Source organism: Perca fluviatilis, chromosome 17 (genome assembly GCF_010015445.1).
Source record: "Perca fluviatilis chromosome 17, GENO_Pfluv_1.0, whole genome shotgun sequence".
In the NCBI taxonomy this organism is placed as follows: Eukaryota; Metazoa; Chordata; class Actinopteri; order Perciformes; family Percidae; genus Perca; species Perca fluviatilis.
Genome location: NC_053128.1, coordinates 14,787,642 through 14,811,971, shown reverse-complemented (window position 1 = coordinate 14,811,971; position 24,330 = coordinate 14,787,642). Strand labels below are relative to the sequence as shown.

General features: G+C 41.1%; 3 protein-coding genes across 7 annotated transcripts; 2 read left to right on the top strand and 1 right to left on the bottom strand.

The window, feature by feature from the left end:
• Nucleotides 1–6,472: 6,472 nt before the first annotated feature.
• Nucleotides 6,473–11,999, top strand: LOC120545803 (syntaxin-2-like). 5 transcript variants are annotated; one of them, XM_039780398.1, is made up of 9 exons: nt 6,473–6,606; nt 7,228–7,286; nt 7,365–7,464; nt 8,129–8,203; nt 9,158–9,231; nt 9,432–9,540; nt 10,040–10,113; nt 10,286–10,423; nt 11,563–11,999. In XM_039780398.1, the coding sequence occupies exons 2-9, from the start codon at nt 7,236–7,238 to the stop codon at nt 11,767–11,769; spliced, it is 828 nt and encodes a 275-aa protein (XP_039636332.1). In that variant the 5' UTR covers nt 6,473–6,606; nt 7,228–7,235; the 3' UTR covers nt 11,770–11,999. The 5 variants fall into 5 exon arrangements, with proteins under 5 accessions (XP_039636332.1, XP_039636329.1, XP_039636330.1 ...); XM_039780395.1 differs by having other exon boundaries at nt 7,225–7,286; XM_039780396.1 differs by lacking the exon at nt 6,473–6,606 and adding an exon at nt 6,784–6,887.
• A 1,257-nt stretch (nt 12,000–13,256) lies between these two features.
• On the bottom strand, nt 13,257–15,330 carry pgam2 (phosphoglycerate mutase 2 (muscle)). The gene is made up of 3 exons (XM_039780400.1): nt 14,802–15,330; nt 14,423–14,603; nt 13,257–13,747 (listed from the first exon to the last, which is right to left on the bottom strand). Exons 1-3 carry the CDS (start codon nt 15,216–15,218, stop codon nt 13,578–13,580), a joined length of 768 nt encoding a protein of 255 aa, XP_039636334.1. The 5' UTR covers nt 15,219–15,330; the 3' UTR covers nt 13,257–13,577.
• Nucleotides 15,331–19,547: 4,217 nt separating this feature from the next.
• nefla (neurofilament, light polypeptide a) lies at nt 19,548–22,760 on the top strand. The gene is made up of 4 exons (XM_039780393.1): nt 19,548–20,705; nt 20,873–20,997; nt 21,523–21,950; nt 22,048–22,760. Exons 1-4 carry the CDS (start codon nt 19,665–19,667, stop codon nt 22,488–22,490), a joined length of 2,037 nt encoding a protein of 678 aa, XP_039636327.1. The 5' UTR covers nt 19,548–19,664; the 3' UTR covers nt 22,491–22,760.
• Nucleotides 22,761–24,330: the final 1,570 nt, after the last annotated feature.

The window sequence follows — 24,330 nt, the reverse complement described above, 5'->3', positions numbered from 1 at the left end:
AATTGGATTGATTGTGAGTTGTGTAAGGTTTGGGTAAGTGCGGAGATGGGGTTTGTAACCTTGATGATTAAATGTATCAACAACTTGGAGATATGATTAAGACTAAATATCTAAATGAAAATGTTTAATGTTGATGTGACTTCTTAATGATGTACATTATGAGTAATGTACTGAGACAATGGTATACACATATTCATTTAATATTTACTCTCATATTTATATGTTTACACAAAAAGTAAAATATAATATAAGTTAAAGATAACTCTTATAAACAGTAAAACATAATACTTTTATACCATAAAGATAATAATATATAATATACTAGTATACTTTATAAATAGAAGGGATAACAATTCAGTCAGGAAAAGCTTAGAGGAAACAAGAGCTTTAGAGAGAAGTGCACTGGATGACAGTCTATGAGAGACTGGCTCAGGTTACAGCAGGCGTGTCCAGCGAGGAGGAATCTGCCACAAGACCTTCTGTCTCTGAGCTTTCAGCACACCAACATAAAAACTTGAATTGACTCAAATGCCTAAAAGTTTAGAAAAAACAAGAAGTTGCCTTTCAGGCCAGTTCCTGCTGGTACCAGAGAGCTAAAAGTACTTTTGAATTAGGACAATAGGTTTCCTATTAATGGATTGTATAGGAGTTCAATTTAACAGTTACTTTCAATCGGAAGTCAATAATATTTGATCTACTTCTTGCTTTCATCTGGTTAGTTAGACATTACAGACATTACAGTTAGACATTACAGACATTACAGTTGGACATTACAGACATTACAGTTAGACATTACATTTAGACATTACAGACATTACAGTTAGACATTGCAGATATTGCAGTTAGACATTACAGACATTACAGTTAGACATTACAGACATTACATTTAGACATTACAGACATTACATTTAGACATTACAGAAATTACAATTAGACATTACAGTTAGACATTACAGACATTTCAGTTAGACATTACAGACATTACAGTTAGACATTAAAGGCATTACAGTTAGACATTACAGTTAGACATTACAGACATTATAGTTAGACATTGCAGACATTACAGTTAGACATTACAGTTAGACATTACAGACATTACAGTTAAACATTACAGACATTGCAGTTAGACATTACAGACATTACAGTTAGACCTTACAGACATTACAGTTAGACATTACAGAAAGAATATAGGTACTAGATTTTTTCCTTCATTCTTGGGCATATTCAAGGAAAAAACACCAACAAATTGCCTGGGTAAACCCTGACGAACTTCTGCCAAATTTGAGATTTGCTCTGCAAGTCAGTTTGGTGAAGAGCCCATTCAAACCCATTTCCAATGTCCCTAAAATCGAGGCACCAATTACAACCGCTGAGGCAGGCTTTACTCGACGACGATAGCGCAGCGACGGCAAGCAGCTTTTTCTTTACATTCAACATGACAGCTACCGAAGCGCAGCGTCACTAGGATCATTGGTCTGATTGGTTGAAGGACTATCCAATGCGCACAGAGGCATTTGAGCGGCGTCCGTTGGTGACGCCCCTTTGGAAATCAACTGTCAATGAACCTTTCTCAGACCTACTCTCAGTTACAAATGAGAAGGGTCTGGTGTCTACCAGGCTAATAGATTGCCTTATTTCCCTGCACTTTGTCTTATGTATTTTCTTTTTGCCTGTTGATAACAGTAAAAGCCTTGTTCATTAATTTCTTGTTTCTTCTGACGTTTAAGGATCACACTGAAAGAAATCCATCATAAAGGATCCAATCCTGCATCGACAATGCATCGCAGATGTAAAAAGGTCATGTTGAGGACCATGACATGCTTTATCTTGACTGGAATCTGTCGCTCCTTAATCTGGGCAAGTTCTCTGTGAGATGCTGGATGTCATTTTGGGAAATAGAGGAAGTCAATAACAGAGGCAGAAGTAGACAAGAGATGAAGTGGACAAAACATAAACACCACCTTATCTCAAGCAACTCTGGAATGCTCTGGATATCCCTGATTTATGATATTTATTTTATGGACTTCTCTATTTACAGCAAAGCCTTGGTGGAGGTTGTGTTATTGGATTGGTTGCGAATCACCCTGGCAGTGTTTGATGCCGTACTCCACACCCACTGAGCATTACAACATTATCAGATCCCACTTTTAATCATGAAAGTGAAAACACAATTAAGCTGTATTGCACTGAGTGTAAACCTCTACCCCTGCCTGCCTGGTTAATTAGGTGGTCCGTGTGGAGGGGCTCACATTCACCCCACAGTTAGCTCCTGCCATGACCAAAATCACCACATATGTCTTGCGATGGCATTTTAATAGATAATGAATTTTCTCATTTAAAAATAGTAAAAAGGAGACAGGAGGTGGCAGGTGCCAGGAGGGGCAGCAGAGGTGTGAAGATATTAAATTATGTGTGTGTGTTTGTGTGTGTCTTCAAATCCTTTGTGGGCCTGGTGTAAACACTAAATTATTTCAGATGTTATAACCTCCCCACCTTGACTTCATTGTGTTACCCCATAAATTGTCCATTGTTACACTTACATAATTTTAATGCCAGGTGATAGTCATAGCCTTATTCATGTATTTTATTTCCAGTCATCTCTGCTTTGACAAGATTACACAGGTGACCTGATACACATCGAAGCTGGACTTCCTCACCCTCTTGCTACTTTACCAGGGACTCATCGTCAACGATGGAGCAAAACTGCTCCCCAGCTGCCTGCCTGTCTACTCCTGGGTGTACCAGGCTGCAAAATTGCTGCTAAGCACTGCTGAGCCTGCCAACTAGCATGAATTATTCATTTATCATTGAAACCTTTTAACAAGTAAGAGCGTGGGCCTGTACTGCTCCACCGGTAGCTCATGGCATCAAAATTGCCAAGTTCAGGGGTCAGATTCCCTCTGGGGCCACTGCTGGATATTGTTAATAAAATCATCAAGTTTTCTCTGTTTATTTTTAATGCTAACATTTTATTTTCCCCATTTAGCATTCATAAACGTTATATAAACACTATATAGTATATAGTACACTACAAACTACAATGTACTTGTAAGCAAATATGAGGATATTTTAGAATATATTTGTCATAACTAATGTTGCTTGATAGCGCAGTTAAACATAGCTATAATCATATATAATAATATATAATTAAACACATCAACAAATCTCAAAGTGTGTTAGAAAGCATGTATTAATTGTTTATACAATAAATCAGTTTTAGAGGCTTAATAGGAGCAATTATAGAGCAGTTTTATAGAAAGTATTGCTAAGCACTAAAAATGTCCTTATATTTACATATAACTATAGTGTGGTATCATGTGTTTTACTGCTTACAAAGGCACAAGGCGGGTTGAAATGAAGTGAGACATTTCCTTTTATTTATTGCTGCTTGTGTCCTTTATCACCACCATACTCAACTGCTTTTCTTGATATAAATCAATCAAAATCATACTCCAGTTCTTAAATTGAGGAGATGCAAAGGCCTTGGATTCGTTACTCATTATTCCCTGGGAGTAAATAAGCTGCCTCAGTCTCTGCTTTCCCGGATAACAACTCCGCTGACTGAGCCAATGGAGAGTGACAAGACTAGAGATTGTCTTTGCGAAAAAGTACCTCCAACCCCATGCATTACAATGGCATGTTACAACATCTTAAGCTCTGTCACTGTTATCCCACAGAGGCATGTTGTCTTGGATGCAGAGGCTGGGACAAGACGGCTGGCAGAGAGACATTTGGCTGGTACATCTGTTTTAGCTTTGGTATGGACTGGACGGACTGCTAATTAGTAATTAGCAGCCCATTGTTGCCTGGACTCAGGACACCAGCCAAAAACAACAGAATTACCTAAGCAAGGCAGTGCAGGTGCTGCCTGTCCAGGGATTGTAGGAGAATATGTATAGTGGCTATCCCACTTATATATATATATATACTCACTCGTAAAGTGTGTTCCTCCTAAACCTAGTAATGTGTGTTATACAGTATCACCATGACAAGAAATCTATATGATCTCCTTTGCTGACTCAGAAACCAGAGTAAACCACCTCCTGATTTGCTGATCTTCTTTTTCTGAACTTCTTGAAATTGCACAAAATATGTCTGTTGCCAAGAAAATATTGCTTATTAGTCATTAAATGTTGATTTCTCAGAAAACCTGAGTCTAACTAAAATTAATTATGCTGAGATGCTTATTTGGGTATTGATGATCCCCTTTAAGGCCAAAGAGAAAAGAGAAAAAGCACTATTTTCTAATTATAATCTTGAAGCTACCTCTAGTGGTGGGAAGAAAGAAATGCATCAAATAATAAAATGAGAAGATTGAATTCATATAAAAAATATATTAAATGCAAGAGAGCCTACGACAATGTTTCCAGGCCTCTCCTTAATGAATAATCGGTTACATGTATAAAACTGTAGTCTGAAGGGCAGCATATAGGTGAATTGAGTGCAAGGTTGTTTTTCATGTCGAAGTCCTGTATTCAAGCCCCTGTGAGGGCATGTCTTCATCTTGCCGAAGTGTCCAAAAGAAAGAAATCTGCTCTGACCTCCCCTCAGAGAGGTATAACATTTCTCACTTAAAGATCAAATGGTGATGGAAAGTGAAGGGCAGAATGTCTATATCTTTTCTACTGTACACATGAACTGCATTGCTACGACCTGATTTTAAAATATTTAGTCCAATTTAAATGTTTTTAAATGCTTTCAAATTGGTAAATAAACATGATTCAATCAAACTGTAAAATGATGATATAGTATAACTAGCACTACTACATGTTTCCAGGCATATTTAGCTGTTTATTGAAATTAAATCATCTTTCTTTATATCTGGTGCCGTTTTAGATCAATCTTATATCTTTGCAAACAGGATGACAAAGAAATAAAAGACATTGACACAACAGTTGTCTGGCAGCAAGATGTCCGTTAGTGAGCAAATATCCTGCTGCCACACCTTGATAACTGTAACCATGTGCCTTGAGGAAATAACTTTCAACATAACTTTCAACAACATTAACAAAAAATAATATATGTATATATATATTATTATTTTTTTTTATATTTTATATATTTATATATTCTAGTTAAGGCCTACTTTGCTTCTGGCAAAATGAAAGAAGATGATAAGTCCCCATGAGCACTCATTGCATTATTTATAAAAACTTCTGATTTGAGATGGAAGCTTCTCACTGTGTGTGCCACTCATGTGAAAAGGCCAGGCTGCAGGTCTCTGCAGGATCTGTAATTTATTTCTCTGAAGAGGTGGCAGATGTTGTGATCCTTTCATGTCTCCAAACACGTTTTCACCTTTGTAAAGAGACAGAGGAAGTTTACAGTAACCGTTTTAAACAGACAATGTTACAAGTTGACCATAGAAACAGATGCAGCTGTGTCCACCCTGCTATGATAAAGGGTCTGTCAGATGTTTTATAACGCAGAAGTGTACCTGTGTTAGTTTTGGTAAGTCAGCAAAGAAATCTGCTTGCTTTCATTTTTACAGTGCATGATAATAAAAAATGTATGCAGGTGAGCTTTTATTGCAATGTAAATACTTTAAATTGGGCCTGGAAAATGTCTGTCTAATGAGTGATTTATTTCTTAACAGTTGTGACCGCAACAGAGACTGCAACAATGTATATATACAGTATATAGTTTTTAAAAGAAAAACAGTACAGTACAGCTCTATTCTTATGTATGTGAAGTGTGTCAGTCCCTCCATATGCCTCATAAAAAATATGGGTTCAACAATAACTTCCTTCCATTAATTACAAGTACATAATTTGTCAGAAGATGCAGGCATCCATGGTGCTATTAAGCTGCACCAGTGCAAACAGTGCGATAGTTAGGCCTGAAAGTTTGCAGTTACGGATCATGTAACAGCAGGTAATCGAGGGCCGTTGACTTGGATGTTTACCATTATATAAACAGTACAAATTAGGGCTGATCCTGCAGCTTGGTTTGGTACTGGGGCATCATGCTGTCATGTAGGCCTACTTAGGGGAGAGCCTGAGGCCATTGTTGTTTGAAGTTTGTAAAACACTGAAGACACAAACTTAATACAATGGGCTGAATATAGTCAAACAATATATCCTGAAGACTACCCTTGGGAAAAACATCACATAGCCCTTTGAGTTTTCTGATTTAGTTTAATTAAGCATATCTAGCCTATTTTCGAGGGACAATGCCTACTGAACAAAGATTCGGCCCATAGTTAGAAGGCTAGAGCTAGAGCACACATCTGTTGGGCAGATGCTTGAAAGGCATCCCAAAGCCTACTTCTATTGATAATAATAAAAAAACTATCTACTAGGCTACTCATATATCTTTGTTCTAAGCATTTTTACTTGTCAAATGAAGAAAAAGTTCATATACTAACATTATGGCTGCACTATTTAAATGTCCCATGCCAGCAAGCCAGCATGCCTAACAACACTAAGCAGAGACCAGGAGCATTTTGGGTAATATTAACATCTGAGGGGAAAGAAAGAATAGCCTTTACGGGCTGTGTCCGAAATCACTCGCTACTCGCTATAAAGTGCTCTACATTCAACTCCCCTTTCAGCGAGTAGAGTAATGAGTGAGTGATTTCGGATACAGCCTCCTCGGAGTTTGAGGGTAAGTTTATATTGGGTGGCTGCACTATCACATATATTCGCCCTACTAACGGTAGACTATCTTTTAAACACAGCAACGCCTCGACAGCTTAATTTTATTGTCCAACGAAGAGGTGTTTCACTCGTTCTACCTGCTCCGTGTAGCTTTAGCTTAAACACACAGGTGGTGGGTGGGAAACGTTCTTTGTTTGCTAGTTTCGACGGTTACGCGCCTGCGTGCTCGCGCTCTTTAGTTTATTTCACAGGTGCGCTCAGCTCAGCCCACAGGAGGACACAGTGCAGGTAGAGGTCGAGCCTTGACGTGAATACCGAAAGTAACAGAAATATTGAGAATGTCATAGGCTACTGGTCTTTGTTGTTATGATAATGCGGAGCGCGTTGCAGCTGTACTTACAGCAAGTATTTAACACCAGTTTGGGCTAGTTAAAAGACCTGACTTCGCCTGAGCAGAAACAAAAATGGCTAACGTTAATGCATTCAGCCAGTGTTGTTTATGACTGCGTATTAAGTTATTTCATTTTGAAGTTGTCCGTATAAATGTAGACAATGTTCAAAGGACTGTGTATCTGGAGCAACAGGTTTCCATTTTAAATAGCCTAATGAATTCTTTTTTGAACAGCAGGACATGACATGACAGATACAGCGGAGAGCACGTTCAACCTGGAGGATTTTTTCAAAACGGTAAATTTCGCACAGCTTGTGTCTGTTTTTTGTCTTGTCATATCCAGTAGCTTAAAGTAAGTGTTTGTCTGTGTATAGGTGGAGGAGGTGAGAAGCCTCATTGAAAAAATCTTCTGCCAAGCAGAAGAGGTGCAGAAAATATATGGCGCCATCCTTGCCACTCCAAACCCAGACAAGAGTAAGTACAGAGCACCATCGTCATAGTGAAATGTGGATATCTGGTTGGTAATGTCCCCATGAGCTAAACAAGTGTTTAAGTTCTAGACAAGTAGAAACTTGATGCCTTTACAGTTGATGAGCTGATGCTCTCAGATACCTATCCCCGCCTCCTTCAGGGCACACAACATTGAAAGGACAAACGGAGCAACAGAAACAAAAAGGCTTAACAGCCTTTGACAAACACATTGTGTGTCTGTTTGTAGAAGGGGTAATGAGTATAATGTGGACATAGAAATAGATGTTTGTCAGACACAGCTACAGGATCTGCACACACATGCTCCTACACAATGCTAATAACAATGTCATATCAGCAATAAGCCAGACAGTTTAGTGAAAATTAAACCATATCCAATATGTGTCTGCAGGTGCTCTCCACACTCCATGTTATTGACAAATGTTGATTGTGTTTGATTAGCTCAATTCTACTTAAATGAGGTGGTCTGACATTGTTTTGGTGACATTGGGTGAAATGATACAGGGGAGGTTGACAAAGCTGCCATTAATCTGAATATAAAAAAACTGCATAGTCATCTTTGACAACATCCCTAATTGTACTGCATGAAATACACCACATTAAATGTTGAAATTGTTTCTTCTTCCTGCTGATCTTATGATGTTCTCAGAAAACAAAGACGAGCTGGAGCTGCTGAACAGTGAGACCAAGAAGAACGCCAACTTGGTCCGAGCCAAGTTGAAATGTGAGTGGAGATTTGTTATTGTTTTTATTCTTGCAAGATGTTAGCCTGACAAGCCAGACCCACATCAAGATGTTGGGTCTGGGAACTCACCATTGGCAGGGCTCAATCCGAGGGGCGGGATAAACGGTTGTCTTTCAAATTCCCTCTGCACTCATAGCCAACCAGAGCAACGCTAGTTGATAGATTAAACTTTTGCCGTATCCAGTCGGCAAAACTCCGAACACATTCAGTGCTTAACTCCAAGTCTTCCAGAGTCGCAGCCAAAGCCGATACGAAAGACCGCTGTTTGCCAGCAGCAGCAGCCATCTTCTTTGTTTTCAAATAGCAGGGAATTCACGCGTAACCGTCGCAATTCTGCTGTCATTATGTTAAGCCCGCCCACCGCCTCTATACACGATGTGATTGGCCTGGCCAGAGTTTGGTTTTTCCAGCTCACAAGCCAACAGAGAGTTGCTAGACTGACCCTGGCTGCAAATTACATTTGCTGCAGCTAGGGTGCGTCTAGATTTCTAGGCTAGCAAAATGTGCTTTTATACAGTAGATATTTATTTGGCTCATACTGTAGTTGAGGCGTAACACAGTATGTACAGTGCAATTTTTCAACATGCAGAGTTATGTGGCTGTTCACCATCATTGTTTGAGACAAAGAGGAGGATCTGTGCAGCAAATCGCACTTCCTTAAATTCTGGGACTATAGTATGTAACACAGGATTTGACTTGCAAATGGTTAGAAAAGGAAGGCTACTGTACTTTACTGTATTGGTCATCAATAAAAGACACTGCCTCACATTAATTAGTTGCAGGAATATTATATAATTACAGTTTGCATCAGACAATCTGTAATTTAACCATCATGTTTTCTATGACAGAGTTGTGAATAGTGTGTTTTAATTAAAGTTTTGAATTGGTTCTGTGCTTGATTTCATATTACATCTGTCTTATGGGTTCTTTCAGCAATGCAGAATAACTTGGATGTGGATGAGAACAATAAAGGGGCCTCAGTAATTCAGCGTATTCAGAAGAACCAGGTCTGGCAGTACTTTTATTTCCTATAAAAGCCAGATACATAAAGATGGTCAACTCCTGAGTTTATTACAAAGAAGTCTAAATCTTTACGCACCTGACATAATCACTTCTGATAATAGTCTGTGTGCAAGTGATTTATATTTAAATGAATTCATTTTAATTTCTTGTTGAATAATCTGATTTCATCGTCTGATTTCACCAGCACTCACACCTGACTCTGTGCTTTGCTGAAGTCATGAGGGGCTACCATAAGGCACAAATCTCCTTCAGAGAGAAATGCAAAGCGCACATTCAGAGACAGCTGGAGATTGGTGAGTTGCCAAAACATGAACACTTGTTCCTCCCCCACTCTGCTCATTGTTGTGTAAATACACTTCATATCATACACAAGGATGTTGGTGCCAGTAGAGTTATTGCAGGTGTTTCTAGACAGAAAGAAAGTTGCATAGTAATAGAGAGCAGAGGTGTAATTACGCCATCCTGTGGTGAACACCCAACAACTCATACACTTCCTGTTGGTTCATTTATGAAGACAAAACACAAAAAAACTGTAGAGTAATGGGTGGGATAGAAAAATGTAAATGTGACTCTGCTGATGTATTGTTTACTGCGACTGTGAATCAATAAAAAAATTTTTTTAAAGTGTAGAGTGATATTGATTGTCTATTTTGTGATAGGTCATTTAAGAATTAAGCCTGCATACTTTCTTTTTAAATAAAATGATGCTACGTTTGATATGAAACGCCTGTTAAAACAATTGTACAATCGCTGAAAAGTAATGTCAACCCATCCGTTTTGTCTCTGTTTCAGTGGATGAAGTGACTACAGATGAAGAGTTGGAGGAGATGCTGCACCGTGACAATCTTGCCATCTTCGTATCTGATGTTAGTGGAATAGCCTTTAGTTCTGGGCCATGAACATGGCTATGCAATAGTTAGTAATTTCTATTGTAGTTTTGTTTTTGTCGTTGATTTCAACTTAGATATGCAGTTATAATGTAATGTGAAGCTTATGATTATGATTATAAAATCAACCGGTGTACTTTTCCTACCGCAGATCAACTCTGACGCTCGAATTTCAAGCCAGGCTCTGAGTGAGATTGAATCTCGTCATCAGGACATCATCTGCCTCGAGTCCAGCATCAAACAGCTGCACGACATATTTGCTGACACTGCCATGCTGTTGGAGACTCAGGTAAAACGGCTGCCTCATTTTGGAAACGTTAAAGTGATGGTTCGGAGTAATTTCACCCTAGGGTCCTTTTGCACCTTGACCTCGAGCCAAACAACCCTCCAGAAGCTTTTTTCAGCTGGGTCTAATATTGGACGAGTTAGCGTGATCAGCTGAATAGCTTAGTGCAGGCACTAATGGATCCAACTGTGTATCTCGTAAATGACCCCACTAATAATGCCCGAAATGATACCAAACTTCTACAGTAGTACAGATAGGTTATGTACTCATAAAACGATGGATTGGAAAGTTTGTAAGTACACCATGAGTTTATTTAAATAACACTTGCCTGTTGGCTTCTGCTCTCTGCTGCTACTCTGTGCTGCCTTTCTTTAAATAACCTATTTTATCTGCTTTTATATGTTTAACTGTTTTAACTGCTCTTTCTTTAAATTCTTATCATTTTTATCCTCTTGCAGACACGGACATATTTCTAATTATTTCTCAGATGCTGACAGGACAATAAAGTTTTTGTCAATCATGGGTAATGTTTAAATGTTTTAACTGTGCTTTATTCGCGTATTTTATCTCTCAGTTCTTTAAATTCTTATACTGCACTGTAAAATTTATTCTTGTCTTTTAAATTGTCTTTAATTGTGTTCTAACTGCTCTTTCATGTTTTATGTAAAGCACTTTGAATTGCCCTGTTGCTGAAATGTGCTATATAAATTAAGCTGCCTTGCCTTGCCTTACTGCTACCGGCAGTAAGACAAGTGCTTAGGGACGTCTACAAATTACAACACCGAAAAGAGATACAACAAAGATATTTATTAATTTAACTTATTTTTTAAAAGTGCTGTAGTACAACTAGCAGCAGACAAGTTATAATTGAGGTAAGTTTGGAGACACTACCTTATTTAATCATTAAATTAATAAATATTTTTGTTGTATCTCTTTTCGGTGTTGTAAATTGTAGACGTCCCTAAGCACTCGTTTTACTGCTGATCACGCTAACTCGTCCAATGTTAGACCCAGCTGAAAAAAGCTTCTGGAGGGTTGTTTGGCTCGAGGTCATGGTGCAAAGGACCCTAGGGTGAAATAAAGGAATATACTGATGTCAAGGGACCCACAACCTGACAGGTGTTATGTTTCTCTTCTATCAGGGGGAATTGATCAACAACATAGAAAAGAATGTAACTAGTGCTGCAGAGTATATAGACATATCCAAAGCAAAAACCTGTGAAGCAGTCGCGTACAAGAAGAACCCACACAAGATAGCATCTCTCCCGAGCTTCTTCAAGCATTTCAAGAGAAAAACCACTGCTAAAACTGCTGCTGATCAAAACACCTCAGACTTAAACCATGACTGAGCTCCTGAGCCTGTTTGAACATTGACTGCACCACACATCCTGAACAACATCAAAGCCTGTGCTCGATGGAACACGCTTTTCATCTGATTTATGGTACAGTGCCTGTCTGCCGCCTCAAACGCCTTCTAAAGGATAATGAGGACGCCGTTATTTTTAACTTGGTGAATTTAAACTGCTTTCATAGTGACCTGTCAAATGAAAGTGACAAGATGCTGCGGACGGGCCAGTTTCTAAGACTTAGGTTTCAGACATGGCAGTAATAAATATTTTAACACACTAACCCAAGCTACATTTTCAGATGCAAAACTCTTTCTGGATTGATTTGGTCATTAATTCACTCACTCCCAGTTAGTTGCCGTTCCCCTTTGTGGCCAGTAGGTGGCACGACAACATTAGATAGAACTCTGAACCAGGATCATTTACCTTCCCTCCCCTCTGCAGTCCTGCTGAACTCTTGTGTTTTGTCTGATACCGTGTGTTTTACTAATTCAATATAATGTAATGTCATGTCGTTTAATACTCAGAAAGAAATGTTTGTGATGTATAAACTGTAAGACTATGCCAATGTAAGACTATGCCAATCCTAAAATAAACCTATGTGGTGAATGCTATTGTACATCATTTATTACTGGTGCTTTATTGTGATGTGAATAAAAGAGGGAAAAGGGATTGCTGTCAGTACACATACTGGAATCAATCCGTATGTGTGATGTACAAAAGCTGTAGTCAGTCCTAAAAGTGCCACACAAAAAGTCCTCAAAAGTACAAGGAATGTAGTACTAAAAGGTCTTTCATATTGACGTACATCATGAAGTTTGCCTCCCCACAAACGAAAGACGAGCTTCAGTTCTCAATGGCATAGATTTTTAAGTTTCTGAAACTACTGGGGAGAGTTATCTTCCAAAATAAATAAAATTCTGTGTTTTGATGGTGGTGGTGGAGAGTGCTCTGTAACATTGGATATAATTGTCATACTCCTTCCATCTAGCAATCCTGATGGAGGCATTATCGTCCACTCCTAAAAGGATATAAATGTTTCATCACGGAATATAGGTAACCACTCACCAATGCCTGGAAAATGCCACTTGTTTTGAAGCATATCTATTTGTTACATATTCAGGTTTTTCTTTTAATTTGTCTGTAGTTTATGTATGATGGGCAATTGCTTGAAATTATTCATCACCTATTTGTTTCTTGGTATGATCTGACTGTAGGGGAGGATAGGCAAAAACTCTTGCCTGCATCATGGGAATGCTGCCAGAATGAACCCATTGACTTGTCTCTCAGACTGTATTTCTCTCTCTCTTTCCCCCTCCTCTCTACCTACTGGATAAGATTTCACAGCACCAGTGCACTTTGCTGAAACCACTGATTTCCAAATAGGAAACTGAAGAGGAATAATAGATCAGGATGACCATGTAATTTGGAGAAAGAAAAAGGGGAAAGTGACAAAGTAAGGAGAGAAATTAAACAGACAAAGGCCAACATAAAAACAAGGTTTCTTTATTGGTTGGGCCAGGGTGGTGAGGCCTACAACGTCGGTTTAAAAGACAATTTAAAAGGGCTGAGTGATGTGTGGCTGCATAAATGGCAGGGCCCGGCTGTCTGCATTGATTGACAGGTCATCTCTGTCATTTAAACAAACGGAGCTAATGTGCTGAAAATGGCCCGTCTCAAAAAGAACCATTAAACATTTCCCCAGTTGGAATGGACTACACGGATGAACAAATGCATAGCAGGAAAGGTTGAAGGACGAAAGGGGGGGGGACAGTCTCTTTTTCTGCCTCCTCACAGCCTCCAGAACAGGCTTACTTCTTGGCTTTGCCCTGGGCGGCCACAGCCTCCATGGCCTTCTTCACGGTTTCCTCATCACCGAGGAAAGCCATGGGCTTTACAGGCTTCAGGTTTGCGTCCAGCTCGTACACAATTGGGATTCCTGTGGGCAGGTTCAGCTCCATGATGGCTGCATCAGACATACCTGGAAAGACAGGCAGATAGACCAGACGGGTAGACACGGGAATAGCAAAAAACCGAGGGAATGTAATTGATCCAATAAAAGGCTGTCTGGGGCTGAACTAGGCAGACAGGAAGGACAATGGTCTTGCATAATAGAAGGAATAATAAGCAGTGCAGGGTTTCTTTATATCTGATTGTATTTTAAGTTATTTTAATTACAGCAATTGCCGATCTGTAATATATGATCCAAGAAACTTCATCTACTTCTTTCTGTCATCCTTGACACCCCCCACACCTATCTGACATTTACTATTGCCCTTTAGGCTCTCTAGCTCTCTCTTATCCAGGTCTGCCCACTCCTTGAAAAAGTACAACCTTTCTACATAAAGGTCGTCACTGTAATGGGAACCCAGCTCATGACCCGGTCCCCTGTCCCTGAGCTCAGTCCCTGCATGCTATTTTTAAGCTCTGTAATCCACAACTGTGTGTGTGTGTGTGTGTGTGTGTGTATAAAGACAAGTGTCTGTGATTATTTAGGCCTTGACCTATGCAATGAAAGCTATTTTCAAACTGAAGTACTCTGCTATTTTGTGGTGTTAGATTTTATAATGTCAACATTCACTTCTACTTTTCACTGCCGAACTTCTTTATTTATTTATTTTTTAAGCTTTGTCCACCTACAAACTGTAATGCTCACCCTCCAAGTGCTTGACGATGCCCCGGAGGCTGTTGCCGTGGGCAGCGATGATAACGTTCTTTCCCGCCTTGATTTCAGGTGCGATGACATCATTCCAGAAAGGCAGGGCGCGGGCAATGGTGTCCTTCAGTGACTCACATGTGGGGAGTTCACCGGGCTTCAGATTCTTGTAGCGCCGGGACTGGAGGTAGAAAAAAAAAAAGTAGTTTACTTTCACAACAATTGACAGGAGTTACATAACATAAGAGCACTTTAAAATAAAGCTATGCCAGTTGATGCTTCATGACATTAGTCTGATTAGTCAGGGAAATCATATGAATGTATTGCTTCTTATTCTAAATTAGTTAACACTTTCCTCCCTTAGTGTCAGTTGTCTCACCTCGCTGATGACTTTGTTGTAAGGATGGTCCTTGTCCATGGGTGGAGGTGGGATGTCAAAGGAGCGGCGCCAGATCTTCACCTGCTCCTCGCCGTGCTTTTCAGCCGTCTCGGCCTTGTTCAGACCAGTAAGGCCTCCGTAGTGACGCTCATTCAGACGCCAGGTACGAATCACAGGCAGCCACATCTGGTCTGTGCCTTCCATGATGGTCCACAGAGTCTTCACAGCACGTTTCAGCACGGAGGTATAGCACACGTCAAACTTGAGGCCTGCCTCTTTGATAGCCAGGGCTCCACGCTTGGCCTCCTCCACACCCTTCTCACTGAGGTCAGCATCGAACCAGCCGCAGAAGCGGTTCTCTTGGTTCCAGGCGCTCTCACCGTGACGGACGATAACCAAACGATGGGTAGCAGCCATGTTTACAGTGTGTCTCCTGAGCTTAACTTAAACCAAACACAGTTCCCTCAGCCCTTCTAAGTTGTGCACACACACACTGTCTGACCAACAGTGAGCCCAAACCAGCATACCACTCTTTTTATAGCAGCTGGGATTGTGGCAGTGCATAGCAGACGGGCCTCCTTTCCTTTCCGCCTGTGAGAGGCATTCATGCTCTGATAGACATATAAGCCCAGCCAATAGAACCAGACCTCTGCTGGGATGGTGGGAAATGTGGTGGCTGGGAAGGCCAGAGGTCAGATATTAAGCAAAAATAGCAACATGATCTTTAAACAGAGATCTGTGGCACAAAAGTGTAAAGATCAGAGTTGGCTGCAGAGAGGCGCTTCACTCTGAGATGAACAGTTTCATCACTAAGAAACTGCAGCTCATTGCACGGTGAAGTATTCATATGTTTAGTAAATATTACATTTGTTCACAGGGCATTTTTTATGTTTGTAATAATGACAAAGAGTCTCATACAACTCCACTAAGCTTCATCACTGTGGTAGGGTGAAATGCATGGGCAGCGTGTTGCCAAAACACAGCTGAATTACAGCATGCACTCATGTGCTTTGTCTTACTGTACATGTAGCTGCCAATTCCAGCAACTCAAATGATGCAACTAACTGACTACCACCACTTCTGCTACTACTCTTACACAAATAATAAGTTTTGTTTATACAATCGAAGAGTCAAGATCAGGCTAAAGATGCAGACACAGCAAAAACTATAAAAGTAGTATACAAACGTTTGTCAGTTAAACGAAAAAAAGCCTCCTCAAAAATCTTGAACTACATTCTGACTCACCTTAAGGGCTCAACCTGGTCCAACCTGAAACATTATCATATATTAGCAAATCATCATAAAGTCTATACAGTATGTTAAATCTTAAAACAGGCAGAGGAATTTATAAATTGTTATTACAGGCCATCACCTCTAGGAGTTGCTCTAGTATAATTTTTACATGCAACATGTCACACTGTGTCAAGTAAGACTGAGGAAGCCTGGCATTTTATCCCAAAAGGCATTTTATCCCATAGTTGTTAGATGTACATATATACCACATTATACATCGTAACAGCTGTATATGCTGTACAAGCATGGGTCTGACTGCAAACCAAAAGATTAAAGTGCTGCCCTCTGACAGGAAATTGCCCCATCTCAGATTATCTACATACTTTTATTATACTTAAAGATTCAACTTATTCTGAGTCTGGAATCGAGAAATGACTCGTGTTCCTCCCATGCTGGAAATATTATACGAACTGAGACAAATGATCAAAGCCAAATATTCCGCAGTATCCTTCATGAAAGTGAATGTTGGGAAGCACTCAAACTTACAGGACAGAGATCAAAGTGCTGATGGAGCTTGGAAACTAAGCCACAGAGCCAAAGCTGCCAGGCAAAGTCAATGTCTCCTGCCATTCCAAATCAAATTATGATCAATATATAGAAAAAAAGAGAAATACAATAGTCCAAAAATATTATATTAATGGAAGTCCGGGCATAATGCCAACCTGATTCATGTGATCATGATAAGGGGTTAGGTTACTGTATTGTACAAAGTAGGTACTAACAAGGATGATGCTGCATGAAAAACACTGGATGTGCTTTTTTGTGGGTGGGTCTCTCTGGTTCTATGGTGAATTGACATTAACAGCACATGTACTGTTGAACCCTTGTAGGCAACCATTTTCCAGCCAAAAAAGAGCTGATACACCAGTTCAACGCTACCTGCCAAGACAGATAAAGTTACAGCGTGGGTGTTGAACATACTTTTGTTGACCATACACAACTTTTTAGGAGTTGGTGGAGACCAGAGGAGGAGAGTGAACATTTGACTTGTTTTCATTAGGTGTCCAGGAATAAGTAATAATTTGAGCTCATTCTGTCAAACTGTTAAATCAGAGTTTGGGTTCTCAGTAGGCCAGGCGTCATGTTACACTAAATTATGGTGCAATGTATCCAGCTGATGTACTTTTATACCTGTGAAGGCTATAAGTGCTGAATGTGAAGTGCTGAAACTGATTGCACTACAGCTGCTTATTCATAATGTGTGATGTAACAAACAGTGCATGTTTGGAGTGTTTTGTTGCCTGGCTGAATGGTATGTTTTGTTATGTATGTGAAACAGTGTACGCCTTGTGATGCAGGAAATCTAACACCAAAGAAATTGAATTAAAGCTAATTTTGTTCTTATGTCTGGTAAATGATCAATCAGGCAATATTATTTAGGGTGGTGGCTGTATATATGTCAGCTTGTTATTCAAAGTGCCCCTACAGGCTAAAAGAGGATTAATAATTCACCTATAAATTCTCGATAAATACTAATAATATTTAATATTTAAAAATGATTTAACATGACCACTATTACCACCAAGCATTGCCAATCCCAGTGAATCAATGATCTTCTACAACTGCACTGCCTGTGACTCAGTGTTATGTTCTTCTGTGGGTGACTTATCCATGTTAAGATATGTAAGAGGAGCAGTGCATGTACATGACAGCAATAGAAAAATAGTTGGATTGTATATTGAGGTTGTAAGGTTTGGAAAATGGATGTTGTGCGCTGTAGGGTTGCTGTTTTACAACGTGTGTGATGCTGTTATCAGTTTAGCCTTGATACCTGAAATTACTGGGAATTTTAAAAGTAATCTTTCGATAATAAGACTAAGGTTGAGCTTTTATGTTATGTTAGTCAGCTTCACAGGGAGAACAATCAACAACCTAGAAATTGGCACTGTGAGTGAGTTAATTTGTACGCGAAGAGAAGTTAATGTTGAGAAGTTAAGTTAACTTTCTGTCTTTCATTTCCCCAGGTCCTGTAAGCATCTTGTCTGCCAAAAATCCCCCTGGTACAGATTGCTGTTAGGGTGGGAAAGAGTGTACACAGGGGAGTTTGTGTGATCACAACTGTTACGATGACTCAGCCTGCAGCACAGTCCATGCAGCTCCCACTGAAGTCCCCCACCTCTCACTGCCTGCCTCACTCCTGTTTGGGCACAGCACTGTCTGCAAGTACTGGGGGGCCTTTGCTGCATAGGCAAATTACTGGAGCATTCACACTATGGATCAAGCACATGCACACACACACACACACACACACACACACAACACATACATATACAGATATTGCTGCAAAGCCCTGCAATACACTTCATTTATGCATGGATCTCGAAAGCAAGATTAATTTCCCAGCATAGACTTTCACTGAGCCACTGCATACGTGCAAAGACACACGACACATGCACGCACGCACACACATACACGCTGTGTATGTGACAAGTCATTCTGTCTGGCCACCTGCATTCGCCCCGAAATTGTCCTCTATGTCTTACTTAAGCGGCTGACTGCAAAAAACACACACACACACACGAAAAGGAAATCCATGTCAGCTGCTGGGTGTTAAATGACCTGCCAGGGTATCTGTGCTGCACTGTTTATCTTTTATAGAATTGAAAGAATAACCTGAAAAGCTTATTACCAAAAAGGCAAAGAAGGCTTTTATTTCACTGATTAAAAAGCTTGCTTTCAAACATTAACAATATGTCTAATGTTTATGTTTTGATTAGTGATCATATGCTTTCTCCCCAAAATTACTGCCAGATTCCAAGACATGTACCAATTCAGAAAATATATGCTGTCAGATTTGCATGAGGTCCTTTTGCAGAATGAAGATGAGATTTTATAGTAAATATTAGACAAGAAGGGAAAAAACAGATATAACATGTACACTGCTAATTAACCAATGTCATTGCATTATTGATAGACCAAGAAATTGGAAAATAACATGTGACCTCTAACCTTCTGTTTGGGATATCATCATTGCAGGTCTTTTGAGGTTGCAGGCTGTAGTTCTGCTCTCCACCAGAAGGAGAGATGCTGTGTCACGGTTGTTAAATCAGGACACCCCTCCCCTCTCATCTGCAGTGAGAATGGCACAACAAGTATGTTTTAGCATCTTTTTGCTATAAATATAGTATATGAAACGCCAAACAAAATGTATCACAGGTATTTGCAGTGAAGCACACTGTGGTTTCATTAAAAGTGATTTTGTTTAGCTTGAATGAACTCTACTGTTATGACAAGACAAACAGAAGCAGCTTGTAATTTTGCAACCTCTTCCCTGCTTTCTTTTCTTCTTTCTATCTTTACCTCAGTTCCCTCCTACACTCATTCCCATGGATCCTCTCTGTCTCATTTCTTACCGTTGCAGTGTAAGCCTATCGAGCCTGCATTGTCAGAGTTTGGGGAAAGCGCTTGCGTCAGAGCTCACTGTCCTGCTATAAAAGCCCAGGCTGCTGCAGCAGCAAGCAGTAGAGGCTTAAACCTGAGCCCTTCATACACCTCCACACACACACACACACACACACACATACACAGAAAGAGGAGAGGGAGAGCAGCCTGTCCTCCCACCACTGAGCCATGAGTAGCATCGGATATGACCCCTACTACTCTGCCTCGCCATACAGACGCTGGTATGTCGAGGCTCCCCCTCGTATCGCGGTAACCCGTGGGAGGACCCACTCCGTCTACTCCTCCCATGCTTCCCCGATGTCCTCCCGTCTCAAGTACTCCTCTCCTGGCCGGGTGCTGCTCTCCTCCTCCTCACAAGCCTCTTCCCTGGAGCTGGAGCTTAGCCAGGCCGCCCAGATCAGCTCTGATTTCCGCACCGTACGCACACAAGAGCGCAGCCAGCTGCAGGACCTCAACGACCGCTTTGCTGGCTTCATTGAGAGAGTGCGTGAGCTGGAGCAGCAGAACCGTGCTCTGGAGGCAGAGCTGCTGCTGCTGAGGCAGAGGCACAATGAGCCATCCCGCCTGAGAGCGCTGTATGAGCAAGAGGCCCGGTCCCTGAGAGCCGCCGTGGATGAGGCCAGGGCAGAACAGCAGGCTGTGCTGGGACAGAGAGAGCGACTGGAACAAACCCTGAGCGCCTTGCAGGGTCGATATGAGGAGGAGGTGCTGGCTCGCGAAGAGGCCGAGGGCCGGCTGATGGATGCCCGTCGCGGGGCCGACCAGGCTGCCTTAGCTAAGGCTGAGCTGGAGAAGAGCGTCGAAACTCTGCTGGAGGAGCTGGCCTTCCTCAAGAGGATTCATGAAGGCGAGGTGGTTGAGCTTCAGGCCCAGGTCCAGCTGGGTGTCCAGGTGGCGGTAGAGTCTGAGGCCGCCACTCCAGACCTCTCCGGGGCTCTCAGGGACATCCGGTCCCAGTATGAAAGGCTGGCAGCAAGAAACATGCAGGCAGCAGAGGAGTGGTTCAGAGTGAAGGTGGGCACCATGACTGAAACTGTGGCCCAGCACAGCGACGCCATGAGAAGCTCCAAGGACGAAGCAGGAGAGTACCGGCGCCAGCTCCAGGCCCGCCTGCTGGAGATCGATGCATGCAGAGGCCTCAATGAATCCCTGCAGAAACAGCTGCATGAGATGGAGGACAAGCAGAACGCTGAGATAGATTCTATGCACGTCAGTAGTGTTTTTCGGTGTATTCTATCCTCATGTGTTATTAATTATTCAGCTCTTTTGATTGTGGGGTGGGTTGGTGGGGGGGTTACTCATCCCTAAAAGTATTACTTAAGGATTTCATTTTATTTCATGATATATGTACTTTTGTCTTCACTTCTTCTATTTAGGACACCATTGCAGAGCTGGAGAGTGAGCTAAGGGGCACCAAACAGGAGATGGCACGTTACCTGAAAGAGTACCAGGATCTTCTGAATGTCAAGATGGCTCTGGACATCGAGATTGCTGCCTACAGGTGAGTAGCAAGAACAGCGAAGCTGAGGAATCCTTTCTGGAAATGAAAAGAATCAATGACAACAAAGAGATGACATTTCTTAGTAGCGATGATTTTAGCATGTTAACGTGGTGCAAAAAATGATTATGGGGAGACGCACCTTTTCGATAGATTTAGAGTTTATTCACAAGGTCATTTAAGGTTAAAATTGAAGTATTTATTTAATTTAAGTAAAACGTGACCTGCATGTTCTTCAGAGAGCATTAGCATATTCAAACACAGCTACAGTGTAGTATTTCTCATGTTTCTTTTTATGTAGATATGTCTGCAAAGTGTATGGCAAAACTAAAAGTGATTTATGTTGATGTTTAGGCTCTTAGTATAGAAAAGTCAAAAAAGAGCAGGTCACTTTTTTGATTTATTAGAATCAATGTTCACTTTCCACACTTTATATCAGACATCGTAGTATTGAGTGGTAATAAAACGGCCACTAACTGAGTTCCCATCTGAAGTACTAGTCTCCTGTCTTTTCACCAACCTCTACAGGAAGCTGCTGGAAGGGGAGGAGTCTCGCTTCAGTGTAGGGGGGCCTGGGAGTGTGTCCTCTATGTACAGCCACAGTTTCTCAGCGCCCTGCTTCACCCGGCCCATCCTCTCCAGCATGAGCTCTGGCTCCTCCTACCTGATGACATCACGCCTGCTCAGCTCCAGCTTCAGCACCACCGAGGGGATCATCTCCGCCAGCCACGCCCAGCAAGCAGAGGCCAGCCCCCCCGGGGAAGAGGAGAAAGCCGAGGAGGAAGTAAAGGAGGAAGAGGAGGAGGAGAAGAAAGAGGAGGAAGGACAGGAGACGGAGGAGACAAAGGGGGAAGAGGAGAAGGAGGATGAAGAGGAAGGAGAGGAGGAGGGAGATGAAGAGAAGGAAGATGAAGAAGAGGCTAAGGGAGATGAAGAAGCTAAGGAGGGAGAAGAGGGTTAGTGCATTGTTTTTTAGTTTATCCTGAAATGGCTTGATTCAACTTCAATTATTAAGGTCACAAATAATAATACAATTCTCATCTATTGATACAGGTGGTGATGGGGAGGAGCAAACGGAAGAGGTGACAGAGGCCGCTGAAGATGATGGGGAGAAAGAGGACAAAGGAGAAGGAGAGGAAACCGAGGTCAAAGAGGAAACACAAGAGGAGGTAAAAACAGAAGGAGGTGATGACAAAGATGAGGATGCAAAAGAAGAAGAAAAAGAGGAGAAAGAAGAAGCAAAAAAAGGCGAAGAGAAAGAAGAGAAAGCGGATGCCAAAAAAGACGACAAAGCCGAAGACAAAGCCGATGACAAAGTCGACGACAAAGCCGATGACAAAGTCGATGACAAAGTCGACGACAAAGTTGACGACAAAGCCGATGACAAAGTTCCTCCGAAAACAGATGACAAAGCTGACGCCATAAAGGAGAAAGAGGAAGGAAAAGCAATCAAACCTGAAGCTGCAGAAGAAAAAAGCACAAAGGGTAAAAAGTAAGCCCGTAGCCCCAGCCAACTTCAGTCAAGACTGTCTATTAGCTCGATAACCTGTAGAGACATCAACGCTATCCTCTTGAATCTGCTTGTGGTGCTCAATAAAACAGTCCAATAGCCATTTAAAGCAACAAATCAAGGTTAACTGCTTGCCAAAATCCAGATTAGTCCATAAACGTCTGGTTGCACACTTTCTGATGAGTGTAATATGTGTAACTTCTGAATGCAAAAGTGAGCGTGTGAGTTTTTGGTGATTTAATAAACACCTCTTAAATTTTGAGCCTGGTAAAGCACAAACAAGTCCCGACGTAACTTTTAACACCTTGCAAGTAGATGTAAGACAGATTTACAGCATAGGCCCTTGGAAACGCTGTTGTTCTGTAATCACCTTGCCAGTGGAAAAATGTGTCATTCACTAATTCCATGTTTCCCAGTTGATCAGGCAATTAGAATTTCAGTCAGTATTTGCTGTGTAGCCTTTTAAGCTTTCAAGGTCTGACACTCTGCCCCCCTCTGACAGTAATGTAAAAATATATATATTGATACGGTAGTGCAGCACAAAAAAGTTAATAGCCTATACATTTTTGTCACTCCTAGGCCTACTATTATATTTTGTCTTCCTTCCTTTATATTCTATAAGCCAGAGATCTTCAACAGGGGGTCCGCGACCCCTGGGGGTCACTGCAGGGGGGGCTGCCAAATTATTGTTTAATACTTTTTTTTTTTATGTTTTTTCCCCTCAAAATTAAAATATGTCTGAACATATGGGGCAGCCTCTAGCTCACCCAGTAAGAGCGCCCCATGTTGGCTGAGTCCTGCAGTGGCACAGGGTTCAAATCTGACCTGCTGCCCTTTGCTGTGTGTCATCCCCCATCTCTCTCCCCCTTTCATATCTATCCAATTTGAAATAAAGGGAACAGCCCCCAAAAAATAATCTTTAAAAAATATATATATGTCTGAACATATACAGTATATGATTCCAACATATTATTTGAAATGATAAATCAGCCTATTTAAAAAAAAAACACACACAACCTCAACAACATTGATGATAGGCTTACTGGCCTCTATTGTAGCCATCCACAGACACAGTAAGCTTTGGATTCACTGTGCCTTCCACATACGTTTGACATTAAAACATGATCATATGGATATATAAATAGAAGTTAAGTAATGTAGGGCAACATGAAAAGGTATGTGTTCAGGCTTTAGGCCACCCTACCTTACCTACCTTATTATAGGCCCAGTTTAATATGCAACTCAATTGTATACAATATGTAGTGGGGATCCCTGCTCATCTCTCTTTCACGTTAGGGGTCCTTGGCCTTAAAAAAAGACCCCTGCTATAAGCATTGATCTACGTTTTGGAATTACTGCTCTCATAGTGTGGTGGATGTAAACATGAAGTATATAAGGTGCCATGCCATTCTTATATACTGTCTATGGTGCCATGTAGTGAGTGTATGTGAGCCCCTGTTTACCATTAGGCCTATGGCAAATTGGCACCATTAAAAATAAAACAAAAATATGAATTAGCTAGCAGCTCCGGTTTGCAATGTACCCATCCATGCATGTACTGACAAATGTCACTGGATTACTTTGAAACTGAAGAAAACTTAATTATTTCAGGTAAGTTCTGGAGTTATCCTTTTTCTATGATTTCCAAGGGTATTTGTGTACGTTTATTCGCAATGGAAATATGTGTATCACGTCTGAGTGATCACTGAATGAGTTATCACGTAAATTGCAGCAATCGGCGTAGGGTTTTTGAAGTCCCTGCCCCTTCCATGGGCTGCTGCTGCAAGTTCTGACCACTGGTTCTGACCGTGTTTTAGCCAGCCAAA